The 14398-nt window shown below is 48.1% G+C and overlaps 6 protein-coding genes across 6 annotated transcripts; 3 read left to right on the top strand and 3 right to left on the bottom strand.

Annotated features, from left to right (window-relative positions):
* Positions 1 to 12: 12 nt before the first annotated feature.
* ACHE_10352S (TDT family transporter) lies at positions 13 to 1274 on the bottom strand (the record flags this gene model as incomplete). Its single annotated transcript, XM_043278320.1, has 4 exons — positions 13 to 177; positions 226 to 511; positions 576 to 872; positions 922 to 1274. 4 exons carry the CDS (start codon positions 1272 to 1274, stop codon positions 13 to 15), a joined length of 1101 nt encoding a protein of 366 aa, XP_043131472.1.
* A 717-nt stretch (positions 1275 to 1991) lies between these two features.
* ACHE_10351A (MBL fold metallo-hydrolase) lies at positions 1992 to 2888 on the top strand (the record flags this gene model as incomplete). Its single annotated transcript, XM_043278309.1, has 1 exon — positions 1992 to 2888. The coding sequence occupies one exon, from the start codon at positions 1992 to 1994 to the stop codon at positions 2886 to 2888; it is 897 nt and encodes a 298-aa protein (XP_043131471.1).
* Positions 2889 to 5796: 2908 nt separating this feature from the next.
* Positions 5797 to 8031, bottom strand: ACHE_10350S (ankyrin repeat domain-containing protein; the record flags this gene model as incomplete). Its single annotated transcript, XM_043278298.1, has 1 exon — positions 5797 to 8031. The coding sequence occupies one exon, from the start codon at positions 8029 to 8031 to the stop codon at positions 5797 to 5799; it is 2235 nt and encodes a 744-aa protein (XP_043131470.1).
* A 102-nt stretch (positions 8032 to 8133) lies between these two features.
* ACHE_10349S (carboxylesterase/lipase family protein) lies at positions 8134 to 9801 on the bottom strand (the record flags this gene model as incomplete). Its single annotated transcript, XM_043278286.1, has 1 exon — positions 8134 to 9801. One exon carries the CDS (start codon positions 9799 to 9801, stop codon positions 8134 to 8136), a length of 1668 nt encoding a protein of 555 aa, XP_043131469.1.
* Positions 9802 to 10203: 402 nt separating this feature from the next.
* Positions 10204 to 10851, top strand: ACHE_10348A (phosphoglycerate mutase family protein; the record flags this gene model as incomplete). Its single annotated transcript, XM_043278275.1, has 1 exon — positions 10204 to 10851. The coding sequence occupies one exon, from the start codon at positions 10204 to 10206 to the stop codon at positions 10849 to 10851; it is 648 nt and encodes a 215-aa protein (XP_043131468.1).
* A 1110-nt stretch (positions 10852 to 11961) lies between these two features.
* ACHE_10347A (uncharacterized protein) lies at positions 11962 to 12141 on the top strand (the record flags this gene model as incomplete). The annotated part of the gene is made up of 1 exon (XM_043278264.1): positions 11962 to 12141. The coding sequence occupies one exon, from the start codon at positions 11962 to 11964 to the stop codon at positions 12139 to 12141; it is 180 nt and encodes a 59-aa protein (XP_043131467.1).
* Between the last annotated feature and the right edge of the window lie 2257 nt (positions 12142 to 14398).

Raw genomic sequence — 14398 nt, 5'->3', positions numbered from 1 at the left:
TACAGACTTCATTCAAGGATAACTATGCCTCTCCCGATGTTGATGCTCCAGCTTCCTTTGCTGTTTATCATGCAAAGCCGTCAGACAGGGATCCACAAACAAGTTTTGCTTGTAGACACCTCTGACAGTGAAGTACGAGACCACGATCCACGATATAACGACACTTAAAGAGAGAATCTATTTCCGGTTAGAGCAGACTAATAGAAAGTAGGTAAGTGGAAATACCGTTCCCAGAACCTTGAAAAACCGCGAAGGCATGTCCTGACCCAGCTGATTCGTACAGGTCGCATAGACGCCGAGAGGAAAAACAAATGACCACCAGCCCAGGTTAAAGGAGAACCTGCGCACTCGGAAGACAGTTGCTATTGCGAAGAAAAGCCATACGAGCCCGAAGCCCCAGAATATCAGCCCAACGAGAAACCCAATGTCATACAAAACGTCGCCCGTTCCTGGCTGCAGTGTCCCAGTTTGGGGGAAGGCCATCTTTGCTGCTTGTCCGAGTCTCTGGATCCTATCTCATTGTCAGCGGCCCTAGTAGTGGCTTGGTACAGACGACTCAGACGATCTGCACTTACCCATAACCCCCCTGCCCGAGAGGCCCTATTGGCAAGAACGTGCTGGCAATAGCTGCTTTGGGCGGCAGCTTATACAACATCAACCGTAATAGATAAATCACCGTCATCATCAATGCCATCGGAACGCCAATGCCCCATACCACGTAGCTTGCGACAATGGTCCCAAGGGCATACTGCGGATTCGGGAGAACCTCAGCAACAACCGAGCCGGATGCCGATGTGACAACGCACGCGACAATTGGAAGCAACCATGCTGCACTTGCGGAGGATAACAGAACCTCCCCTTCACTAGTCGTCCTGCTCATATCAGCATTATTCCTGCTATAAAGCCGGTTTTAGAACGTACATGATGAACATCAAGGCAAAACACGTCGCGACGGAGAAGACAACGGTCGCCATCCACAAGCCCCAGGCAAGGTAACTCGCCCATGGTCCCCAAGACGGGACACAGACGAAGCAAATCATGTTAATGATAGTTGCCAATCCCATTGGGAATGAGCCCAGAGTTAGCGACTGGGTTGGATGGGTGACCGTCACCGGGAAGATCTCGGGATAGAAGGCATATCTCAGGATTGATAAACAGAGGAATATCACAAAAATCAGCACGTTGAGTGCGAAGACTACTACAGAAATCCAATAGAGCCATTCCCCATTATAGGGGAGTGTATTGAGCAGAATCGAGACAATTCCCGTGCCCATATTGACGGAAAACCACCTATCGACCGGTCAGCACATTGAAGCCAAGGAGGCACGTGGTGAAAGAATAACCCAGGAGTGAAGTTCCGAATAATATTGCGCCATCCACTGTCATGTTTACATATGGGTCTGTTGGACGTTCCATTATCCCAGTCCTGTGTATTCGAATCCATGGGGTCTTTCAGCAGAATCGCGTGGGATCATAATCACATTCCTGAGAATTCTTGAGACGAATCCTTCTGAAGAAAGTAATCTTCCTCTAATACTTCATTGTCTCAGGTACTAATTAATCCCTTCGGTCGAGAACTGAGTCATTGCTATATACAAGCAATTAGCCGAATGCAGGGAGGGTTTAATTGTTGTTCCAGCCCTGCTGCATGCATTATTATCTGAATCGCCGATTAGGGCTCTGCGGTATGCAACCAAAACAAACAATGGACGGCGAACAAATTCCACCGTTCACGATAAGCAACGGACTTGGTACTATGGTAATTTTCGGCGACCTGTACTCGGGGATCGTGATCGACCGCTGAACCACGAATTGAAGCTCCGGAATTAAGCATATGCCAACTCTGGACTGTATTTAGTCCCCGATCTGATATCACATTCCCCTATCCAATGAATCCCGAGACCCGGTGACATTTCATAAATACCCCAAATATGTCCGAACGGACATTTCTGCATTATTTAGAAATTCCAATGATCTTCGCATTATCGATAATGGAACCAATTATCCATCCAATCTTTGAAAAGCAGACGTCGACATGGCAATATATAGTAGCCTGTCCTCGAACCCTCCAAGCAGCCATCATCGATCCCGTGCTGGACTATGATCAGGCTCAGATGAGCATCAGCACCACCTCAGCCGATGCATTGTTGGACTTTGCCACTTCGCACAATTATACCATCACTCGCCTCCTCGAGACACACGCACACGCAGACCACCTTACTGCAGCATACTACATTAAACAAAGATTGAAGGTGGAGAACCACGCACACGTGCCAATATGCACCGGATATCGCATTCGACAGGTACAAAATACTTTTGCGCGACGGTATGGGGTTCCGAAAGATGAGCTCGATAATGCATTCGATCATCTCTCCCAAGACGATGAAACATTTCGAATCGGAGACATAGCAGGGCAAGTCCTCCATTTACCCGGGCATACACCCGACCATAGCGGATACTTAATTGGGAGGAATGTCTTCACAGGCGACTCGATGTTTAACCCCGACGTAGGCAGTGCACGCTGTGATTTCCCCGCTGGCGATGCACATGCTTTATACAGCTCTATGCAGAAACTTCTCTCACTACCAGACGAGTACAAGCTGTATACTGGACATGATTATCCTCCATCATCTGGTGACTACCAGAGTCGAGATCCGATGCCGTATGTGACTGTCAAGGAACAACGAGAAGGGAACAAGCATGTTAAGGGCGGTACACCCAAAGAGGACTTTGTGCGATGGCGGCAAGAAAGAGATTCGGGGCTGAATGAGCCCCGGCTTCTGCATCAGGCGTTGCAGGTGAATATCCGGGGAGGGAGGTTGCCGCTACATGCGGATCGGAGAGTGTTTCTATCGATGCCGGTCAGGGTCCCGGAATCGTGGAATTAATTATGTACATAGCGTAGCGTTGCCATTGAATAGATATAAAGACATGTCACAGGCCACATGAATTGGTAGCTGTCCAGACACATTCAGAAGACAGAGCGTCAATTCGCCGAATTTTTTGCCCGAAGATTATATCTCGAGGTTCCTGCCATGTTCCCGCTGCTGTTTTGTCTTCTTCCCAACACCTTTATCTTCAAGTTTGGAGCAGTATATCTTCCTTTCCAGTAGAAATACTCGAGAAGCCGTTCGATTTTAGGTTCCCACTTTTTGACCGTTTCCTGGTTTGTTAGATATCGCCAGTCTTGCAAAGGGATACCTCGTTTTTCAATAGCCTCCAGCAGATACTTTGTTTTTGTAAAATGACCCCACTCGACAGCAAGATGCAGTGGTTGCATAACGCAGAGTGCTGTCTCAAATTCTGAAAGAGGATTCGCGCCCCGCTCAAGTAAGAAGGAAACCATATCATTACTTCCTTCCATGGTAGCAAGGTGTAGATAGGAAGGATTCCACCTACCTAAGAGCACGAGAAATGTAACTTTAAACTTGGAAACGTGACGAATGCTTCGAAGCGTATACTATAAGGTACAAAGACCCAAAGTGTTAGTCTGTTTCTCTTGGACCTTAATACGCTGCAGTTAATATCATGATATTTAATTGATAATTGAAGATATAACAGAAGGAAGCCTTCAACCACACAGGGAAGAGGGTATACTATTTCCAGTAGTAATTCCGCAGGGCGATTTTCGTTTTTCGCTCCCATACATAGCGTGATGCTGCCTCTTCTGCCTGAGACCACTGGTCTCGCCAGCATTCAAATTGGGTACCCCCTTTATCAATGGCTTCCAACAGATGCTTGACCGTTGTAACTGAGTCAGAGACTGCGGAGATTATCAATGGGGACACATTGTTCAGGTTCCTCAAGATAGGATCTGCGCCTCGTTCCAGTAGAAAGGGGACAAGATCATGTTCGTGTGCCAGGATCGCCTTGAGTAGGGACGTCTGGTTCTCTTCATCAAGTGTGTTTATGTCAACATCGCTAGCCAGTGATGTATCGATCATAACCTTTGCGGCCTCGATATTCCTTGCCCATATTGAATTTTCCAGCAGTGCATCTGCATTTTGTTAGAAGAAAACATCCGTCACCAACATATCAATGTTTATAAAAAGCTTTAACAATGCCGTGTCTTCATTATCGAGAACTGCGAGCATTGCGCACAGAGCTTCCTGTTGTGTCTTTTCCTCGTCTCTAGTTTCAGAGAAGAACCCATGATTGAAGACGAACTCTACCATAGCCTTGCTACCCTTCACTGCAGAAGCTAGTATATATGGCCGGGACCTGATGCCAGGGCTTTTTAGCCGAACCATTTATCCTGTAGGAGCCGAACAACTGTAATATTTCCAGATTCCAGTACCTCTGTAAGGAGGAAATCTGTTGTCTCCCGTGGATTTGCATGATTGAGCAATAACCGGAAGATGGACTCGAATGGGATCGCTTTTTTCAAGACCAACGCATCAAATTCGGACTGGCAACAGGGGCAATCGAGATATGCATAATGGCCAAGCATGGCCTGCACTATTTGTAAATTCCCGCTTGATATCGCGCACAAAAAAGGTGCATTACCGATGTAACCCATTGACGCCATAGCTCCATAGTCGAGTAACTTCTCAACTACACTATAGTGGCCATTTTGAGCGGCCCTTCTCAATGGCGTCAGGTCGGGATTCCAGCCATCTATGCCATAGTCCCGGCCGGTATTATCTGGGTCCTTTCGCATAGTATCCTCTCATCCACAGAAAGCAGCTATCCCAAGCAGCATAGACAGTGCAGGTATATTTCCGGACTGAAAAACAATCCCTGAGCCTACTGATGTCAGGAGCTCAGCCACTGCATAATGTTTGTTGCAAGCAGCCAGGATGAGCGGACGTAGCAGGCTATCGAATCGTGTACGATCAAACTGAAAACCTTTGCTAATAAAGATTCTGAGTATCTTCAAATGGCCATTCTCAGCAGCCTCACCAATGTAACGGTCTTCAAGGTCGAGCCCTCTATCGAGGAGGTATAGTACCGCGCTTGCATGCCTGCTAGCAGCGGCTATTAGTAACGCAATCGGGCCAACATCGTTCCTGAATCGCTCATCGTCATGGGCTTCCATAAGTAGTTTGACGGTATCCATATCTCCACACTTCACCACTATGTAATCTCAACGGTGTATCGATTGACCCGACATAGGAATGTAAACGGCAGCTCCATATCTCAACAGCATCCGGACAATCGACTTATGTCTTCGCTCTGCGGCTAGAAGCACGAGCTCCTCCGTCCGTTCCCAGTAGGATTCAGTTTTAGGGTCCACTTTCTCAAGGAATAGGCGCACGAGGTCTTCATTAGCATTTATCGCAGCCAGTGCCATGGGACTGTAACAGCTTTCATTATACTTGGGATATGGTGAGCTGCCTGCTTCAAGTGCGTTCCGCGCAGTGGCATCATTACCGTGCTGTGCTGTCCATTCTAATGCAGGGCTACATGAGGATTTGCGGTTGACACTAAGGGTATAAACAGCGCAATTGAACAGCTGATATAGGTGTTTGTTTGCCTGGGAAAAGGCATTCAAGTCATATTCATGCTCGACGAAGGAGATGATGAATGCTAAGAGCTCAGTTGACAAGTCGAAGAAATGCATGGCGGTGAGTCGGGTCTTCTTTATGGTAAGAAAGGAACAGAAGATGAAAATGCTAGACAACCATTTAGTGAACATGAGTCACCTGACCTTCCCGTTCAGAACCCGACATCAAATAACCGCTGGGATGACGTTGTTACCAGACAATAATGTATAGATGATTATTATTAAACGAGACAGAAGTATGTACATAGTCTTTCCATGACTAGGCCGGCCTTCGTTGACTGAATAACATGTCAGGCATCTTGCCGTCCTCTCACTTCTCTGCCGCCAGCGCTGCTGTTGTTTCGTCTTCGTTTCAACCCTTTTGCTGAATCCGATGGCATATTTGACGGAGGAGGATATACATTTCTCCAGTACAAACGCTGCAGAAGTCGTGTAACTTGATCCTTCCAGGGTTCATATGTTGCCTCCTCTATCACCTTCAGCTGGTCTTCCCAGTCCTGCAACGGAATACCCCGCTCTTCAATAAATTCCAGCAGACAAGTTGTTACCGAGAGTGAAGTGTTTGTCACGTTGGCTGCGGAAGCCACCAATGGACAAATGCTTCCAGAGCCGTTTCTTGATATAGGATCCGCGCCCCGCTCCAACAAGAAAGGAACCATTTTATGATGGCAGAGCTCGGCGGCCTTGAATAAGAGAGTCGTATTATCTCGATCCCGTGTGTCAATGTGAACACCGCGGTCGAGTAATAAATCAATCATGGCTTTTGCATCATCTATATTGTGTTCTAAGGCGGCTTCCATCATAACGCTTGCGTTTGGACACCAGCCTTGGTCTGTCGCCTGGTCCAGAAACAATTCCAATAGAGCCGGGTTTCCATGTCGGGCAGCTACATATAAGGCGCGCTCTGTTTCCTCAGGTTGGGGAACAAATCCTTGGGCTAGAACGAATTCCACCATAGCCTGTCCTCCGTCCACTGCACAAGCCAGCACGCTTGGGGCGTACTTCAACTCAGGAGGCGTTTGTAACGGGACTCCCTTATCTAGCAGCAATTGCACCCTGGCAATATGGCCAGATCGGAGTGCCTGTGCAAGAGGGTATTCGTGATCTTCTGTTATCGCCTCTGGATTCGCGCCTCGGTCAAGGAGGAGCGGGAATATGGTCTTGAATGGGATTGCTCCCAACAGGACCATCGCTTCATGATCGCATGTATGGCCCTCCGGGCAGCTCAGATATGCCCCATGGTCGAGGAGGCATTGCACGATGTCCGGATAGCCATTTGTTATTGCCAGGAAAAGGGGACTATCATAGAGTTCAGAGCACCCTTGTCCATTCGGATTTGCGCCGTGGTGAAGCAATATCTGAATCATTTCATAGTCATTGTTCTCAACAGCCCTCGCCAGCGGTGTCAGGCTGGCATCCCAGTTCATTCGATTGTATCCTAAAGACAATGTATCTGGTGGACAACCATGCTCAAGTAGTCTTTGCACGGTAACTTCCCATCCACAGATAACAGCCACTGCTAATAGCGTGCCTCGTTCTTCGATACTCCCAGATTGAGTAATTCTCTCAACGTATGTTGATACGAGGAGTTCGGCCACCGCATAATGGCCTCTGCTAGCGGCCAAGGTCATCGGATATAGGAGATTGTCTTGCTCTTTTGGCAAAACCTCGGCCTTTTTGTCAAGTAAAAACTTGACCATCTCCAGCCGACCCTGTCGAGAAGCCCAGGAAATGGGATCATCTTCACCTTGCCACTCGTGCAAATTCGGATCAACACCCTCCTCAATTAGATGTTGCGCAACACTTATATGTCCACCAGCAGCAGCTTGGGTAAGTGCAATTGGACCAATAAGATCTCGAAATCGCTTTTCATGGTCGGCTCCTGTAAGGAGTTTAACAATCTCGAGATGTCCTTCTCCTGCTGCGCTCGGCAATGGCAAGTTGTAAATCTGCAATGCGGGAAAGGTCATGGGAGCACTATCAGGACGATATTGGGAAGCTCCATGTTCCAACAGAAGCCTGACAATAGATTCGTACCCGCGCATTGATGCGTCGGTAAGAGGGTTGAGGCCCCAATTCCAGTATGAGTCGTCGTTGGGATTCGCGCCCTTCTCAAGGAGCAGACGCACGAAGGCATCATCGCCATTTTCCACAGCCAGCGTCAGTGGCTTACTTTCATAGTATTCCTCGCTGTCTAGAGAGGCGCCTGCATCAATTGCTTTTCGTGCAGTTGCCTCACAACCATTTCGCGCGGCCCATTCTAGAGCACAGCTCCAAGAGTTTTTGACGTCTAGGTCATAGACAACGCGGTTGAACAGTAGGTGTAGGTGTCGGTTTGCCTGAGAGAGGAAATTCAGATCGCTTTTGCGCTCCAAAAAGGAGCCAATGAGCCACAAAAGCTCAGTTGGCAAGTCCAATAACAGCATACTGGGGGATTGAGTTGTTTCTTTTATTTGAAGATTAGCGACTTTTGAACAGGGGCGCGGATAGTTGGTCACATGACCCAAAGTGGGCTCTATTGACATTTTTCTATCTACGGGGGTCCTCCGTAACCATCGCTATGAGATATCGACTTTCTATGAGCCTCAAAATCCAGTAGCGTGTTTGATTTGACCAGAGTAAGACTCTCACCATTCCTTCAAAGTAGCATACCAACGCTCAATAAAGTCAATACGCTTATCCTGAATAGAAAGAGGACCAGCTCCCCAAGAGTTGCCCAACCACATCGTCTCCTTCGTTTGGTTTGTCGTCTTGACAAACCTGGGCAGCCCATCACCATTGGGGTCACCCTTGCGGATAAAGTTGGCCCAGTACTCAGACATCCGACCCTCAACAACAAAGTCATAGTCATACCAAGTGACGTTCGAGTAATCAGAGTACGGGATGTTGTTGAACGTGTACCAAATCTCAGAGCCATGGTATGCCCCTTTATCGCGGTTCTCAGCAGGCGCGCGAGTGAAATAGTACGTATAGACGTTGCTCTTTGCACCGCCAGCCGCCCAGTCGACTGCCCAGCGCCAGGTTCCGACTCTGCTGAGGTCGCGGAAGAACTCGTTACTGTTCTCGCTGGCTTGGGTGCTGTTGTTCGCGGGATAAAGCTGGAAGAACTCGTCTGCGAAATCACCGAAGAGTTCCTGATAAAGCGTGTGGTATGTCGAAACGTTGTAGCTCGTGTCGGGACTGGCACCGGATTCATCCTTATTGTTGCCTGTGAGAATTGGGATATCAGAATGGCCATTCAGACGAAGGGCTTCACCATAGGTGTGCGGGAAAACATAGCCGTCGAGGTTGGGACGCCACATGGGAGGTTCCATGAATGCGGATGTCAGGTTTTCAAACTGGGTGTTTTCGAAGATCGTGTCACTCAGCGAATCGTACTCGAGCAGAGTTTCCATAGAGACGTTCCGCAACTGCGCGATGGAAGAGACATTCAGTTCCTCGAGGAACCTCACTCCATGAGACTCTGCCGCTTCCTTGCTCCGATAACTAGTCGCTGCGCTGCCCGTGACAGGGTCATGTGGTCCACGAGCACCACTTTCCGCAATGACGCCATGAGCAAGGCCCTTGACTAGAGGACTCCACATAGCATCCAAAGCACTTGCAGAGCCAGCTGACTGACCACCAACAGTAACCTGATCGGGGTTTCCACCGAAGTTCCGGATATTCTCATGAACCCATCGAAGCGCTGCTTGCTGGTCCAAGATACCGTAGTTCCCGGAGGTGTTGCGTCCAGACTCAGCGGAAAGCTCTGGATGTGCGAAGAAGCCAAAGGGACCGAGACGGTAATTGATAGTCACGACGATGATATCCTTTGACGCTAGACCCGTTCCGTCATAGGTGATAACGTCTCCGGAACCGCCTGTGAAGCGGCCACCGTAGATCCAGAGGAACACGGGAAGATTCTTGGTCGTAATTTCCGAAGTATCGTTGTACGTTGGCGTCCAGACGTTTAAGTACAAACAGTCCTCGCTCGTGATATTCTTGCCGCTGGAGAAAATGCCTGCGTCGCTGATGGTTTGGGCGCATTGAGGACCAAATTCAGTGGCATTGAGCACGCCACTCCATGACCTTGGCTTCTTTGGGGCTTTCCAGCGGTTGGATCCCGTTGGTGGAGCAGCAAAAGGAATGCCTTTGTAGACAGTTGCCGTGCTTCCCCCACGGAAAGAAGATGGAGCACCTCGGACATCGCCATAGGTGGTGTTGATTACGGGAGATTGATGGGCAGCAGCATGAAGAGTAGCACTAGCAGCTCCGAGAGCTGCCAGTCCAAGTAAAGCAGAGAAAATATGCCTCATCTGAACGAGAGTATCGCGTAGGATATCAGAACGAATGCCTGTTATTCATACAGGGGACATGAAGAGCGATATATAGCTCTGGTCAGAGAGTGGATTGCGTATGGCCTTACGTATGGCTATACATACTTTGCTAATGTCCGACAGGATAGACAGGAGATATTCTCAGGGCTTCAAAGTCGTTGTATGAAGCTATTCGACGTGGCGTGCCAAAAGGGGCTAGTCTCGGTGTTAGCGGGCTTGTATACTTTGATTGGGTGCAGAGCGTCGGAGATAAGAGTGGTACCTCTCAGCCCTGGGTGTTTACTAGTGCTCTATTGTTGATATAAAGAGGCCTAGAATTCGTCAGCTTGTCATTAATATGCGGCGAAATAATCTCCGGAGAAGTACCAGTTTCGGCCCAAAATGGCTTTCCGTCTCCACGTTGTCCGACATGCCGAGGGCATCCATAACCCTAAGCATGATATTTCAATCCTGGACCCTCCTCTGACGCCAAAAGGCGTCCAGCAATCTGAAAGACTCTCACAGATATTTCCTTTCAATGATAATGTCGGTCTTGTCATCACTTCGCCACTGAAACGGACACTGCAAACAACTCTCATCGGCTTCCAGCAAACACTCGACGGAAAATATTATCCCGAGACAGCAGGAAGCGGACAGCCTGATGGCGCAAGACTCTTGTTATCACCCGATATCCAAGCTCATTCAGCTCGCCTGTGCGACACCGGCTCTGACCAGGCTATTCTGCAATCCGAATTTCCGCATCTTCCGTGGGATGAACTAGCTTTCGACCCAGTGTTTCCTGCCAAAGAAGAACTGTACGCGCCAGATCGAGAAGCGCTGGTTGAAAGGGGACGAAGTTTTCAGAGATTCCTCAAGAAGGAGTTTGTGGCGTTGGATAGTGGACGGCCGGATATTGTCGTTGTCTCGCATGGAGGGTTCATGAAGCACATCATACCGAATGAGAAATTGGCGTTCGATCAGGCGGGCTGGATGAGCTTTTTTGTACAATTCGATCGAGACTCTGAGATGACATCGATTAGAATTCAGTAGTGAAGGGTATGGTAGTATAAAGGAAATCTTTACAATTTTAACCAGAATCGCAATGTGAGAAGTAGAGTTCTGACGGTAGGGCAGCAAACGAATGCAAAGCTACATGCAAATAACGCCTACTACACCAATTATTTCCCAGCGCTGCCTAGTCAAAAAAAAAAAAAAAAGAAGCTCTGACAACTTGATTATACGGCCTGAAAGGTCCATCTCACTGCCATCTACCGCCAAACCCCGACTATATCCAAATCGACCACTGGGCCAAGGATGACCCCTGAGGCTATAGTCCATCATGGAGCAGAACTGTCGGGCTTGCCAGTGTCGCTGGTGCAGAAAATAGTCCAGGAAATCTGGGAAACCAAGGGCACGAGCATTACGATACGCACATACTCTTCCAACATGCAAAGAGAAAAGGTTACTACAAGCAGATATCGAGAAAGAAAAAAGACATCGCGACATTCAGATGTCTGAAAATGGTGGTCAGATCATCTGCAGAGGAGATACTGCAGAACACTGCTCCTCCCGGAAATGTATCGAATGGCCCAGATCGCTTGCTTGCCCGATCGGTTATCCAGGGAGCTTCAATTTCCGATTTTTTCTGATAAAGCGAGCGAAGAAAAATTCTGGAGAAGAACGGGATATCGAATCCACAATCGCAGACAGAATTACGATCGGCCCAAAAAGATTCTAACGTCAGATCCGCACCCAAAGCGGGACAGGAAGATATTGTGGATAGCTTTGTCGACGATAGTCACCCGGATGTTGTTGATGGTGACTATCCCGATACGACAGCGGGGTAAGAAAGCGCCCACAGAGAAATTGGCAGCAAGCAGAATATGAAATACCTCACGTCGAGGAACGTGCAATCCCAAAAGGGCAGTGCAGATCATCATGAATAGAAGTTCGTGATGGATCGAATCTGGATCTATATGAAAGGCAAGATGGATGTGGCACAGCAGGCCAGAGCTGCGCACAATACTCATTTCTTGGCTGGTCCTGAATGGTCTAGCATGCCATTATACGAAGGCCTCGAAACTATATAAGCTGTCACCCTTCGAGCAATGGGATTCCCATGACGGCACCGGTACTGATATGACCAGAAAATTTCTACGAATGATAATCGATGCAAAGGTCTTCCGGATATTTGATGTCGAGGAAGTCCCCTTCTATCGTCGACCCGCCCAATACCTGACTGCGTCTATGGCGGCCGCTGGTTTCAATGACAAGGAAGCCAAAATCGCTCTGGACAAATTGCAAATCTTTCCCGCAATATTGGCTCCGCAGATGCAATGACCAAGTCCCATTTAGCTTCGGAAGCCCATAAAAAGTCGATATCCAAACTTTCTGGAATACTGAAGGCAGGTAGGGCCAAGCATCGTAAGGGCCGCTCAAGCATCACGGAGATGAACTGGACGCCACCGGTTTAGGTAGATCTTCATTCTGCATCGTGACTGTAATCTAGCTGTGGTAGTGATGGATTTTGGGGTTTCGGCTTTTGTTTATTCACCCATTAAAGATACCAGCTTGGCACGCAGTATTTTGGCAGTGCTTAGATGAGTGATTGTCAATTTTGTATTTGTCAACTAGATATCGTAGGAAGATATGGTCATGTATGTCATAGTCATAGCGAAGTATTTCCAGTGAGCCCCCCCCCCTTTTTTTTTTTTTTTTTTGCAATCTCTTTTTTTCACCGCGCTTTAGAATTATGCACTTATTAAACCTCCCAAATGAGCTCTTGGGGCTCATCGTCTCATCCCTGCAGCACGAACGCGAATTAAATTTCTTCTCTCAGACAAGCAAGTACGTACCTCCTGTTTAGCCACGCCCTGTAGAAGCAAAATGATACCAAGCATTCAAATGACTGTTCCGGAATGGGCAGCGCAACATGGTTATGAGAGAACAGCGCAGAAGGCGCTCAAAGCAGGTGCTTCGCCATTCCTAAACACCTCCACTATCAGAACTCCAATGCAAGTGGCCGCAATAGAAGGCCACGATGCTATTGTACGTCTATTTCTTAAGGAGGTAGATTTCAGTAATGAATATTGTTGGGACTATATACGAAGGCCTCTAGTCTCCGCAGCAAACAATAGACACAGATCTATTGTCCAGCTGCTAGTGGCACATGGAGCTCCTGTCTACAAGTACAATCCCAAGAGCGAACATTATCCAGTACCATTGCGGCTAGCTGTGAAGTCTGAAGGCGATTTGGATAGCATCAAGCTCCTTACAAAAGCATTTGACATTGAGCAGATGCAGTATATTGGCCCGTATGCATTATCCGCAGCCGCCGCTAGTGGAAATATGAGCGCGGCACAGTACTTCCTTAATAAGGGAGTCGATCCGAACTTGTTAGAAAAAGGGACTAGGGATTATCCAATCTGTCATGCCGCTGAGAATGGCCTTCTATATATGGTCTGAAGTTGATACCGAGGTAGACATCCTACTATGTTCACTCAGCCTGGCCGCTGGAAAGAAGCATTATGCGGTGGCTGAACGCCTGGCATTAACAGATTTGGAGAGGATATCCAATCTGAGAATACGTTAGACCACGCCAACTGCTAGCGGTAGCTGCTATATGTAGATGGGAAGATGTCGTGGGAAAGCTACTTGATAATGGTTGTCCGCCAGAGGCAATGGGCGAAAGCTATAAATCAAGAAACTGGAATTACTACCTGACACCATTAGGGAGAGCGGCGGATAATGGCCGGTACGGCATAGTTAAGCTTTTGCTACGCTGGGGTACAGATCCAGATTCAAGACGTTGGGAAAATGACGTCGGTAATAGTCCGCTTATGCAGGCGATATCAAAAGGGCACTTGGAGATAGACTAGACCAAGAGCCTGCCAAGGCGCCGGCTTCTCCATCAGAATACCCGGCCTACTACTTCTTCTACAGCACACTGACAGTCCATTCAACTCTGAAATGGATTATTGGCCTGCCAAAAGAATCTGTGCTCCGCAAGGCTCAGCTCATGGGATACGCTCTGGGCAAATGGGGTGATTATTTCGCCTTAATCAAGGGAGAGCAAGACCAAGTCGTTTGGTGGATATGCGTACCAGGTTCAGGATGAAGCACATGCCCAGAAGCTCGCATACTACGAGACAAGCGCGTACAAAGTTCACGACTGTCATATACGCTTCACAAACGATAACCAGCCCTCAGAGGTCGACGGAAAGACAGTCATGTACGCTGGTGACATGCAAGCCTTGTTCGAGCAGCGATTTGACCGCAAGCTTTGGGAAGTACAGATGGGTGGAGAAAATGAGCTGATGGGTCTTGTTACGGGAATTGCTATCGCTATATGTATCCAGGTATTTAATGAAGCACTCAACATCTGCTTGTCATCGTGACTTCATAAAAAGCGCGACTATTATACAGAGCAATCACTGCTTTAGATTGCGATTCAGGTCTGCTTTATACTGCAGATCGATAGTATATCTGGACAAGTCTCTCTTTCTGAATGATGGGGAACAACCCCCCTTGCTGCCTGACGATGGGCAGACAATGGTATCGGAATTTTGCGACTGTTTCTCGGAAAATGCTATTTGAC

Source organism: Aspergillus chevalieri, chromosome 1, assembly GCF_016861735.1.
Source record: "Aspergillus chevalieri M1 DNA, chromosome 1, nearly complete sequence".
In the NCBI taxonomy this organism is placed as follows: domain Eukaryota; kingdom Fungi; phylum Ascomycota; class Eurotiomycetes; order Eurotiales; family Aspergillaceae; genus Aspergillus; species Aspergillus chevalieri.
Note: the sequence above shows the minus strand (reverse complement) of the source record. Positions and strands in the feature narration are given on the sequence as shown.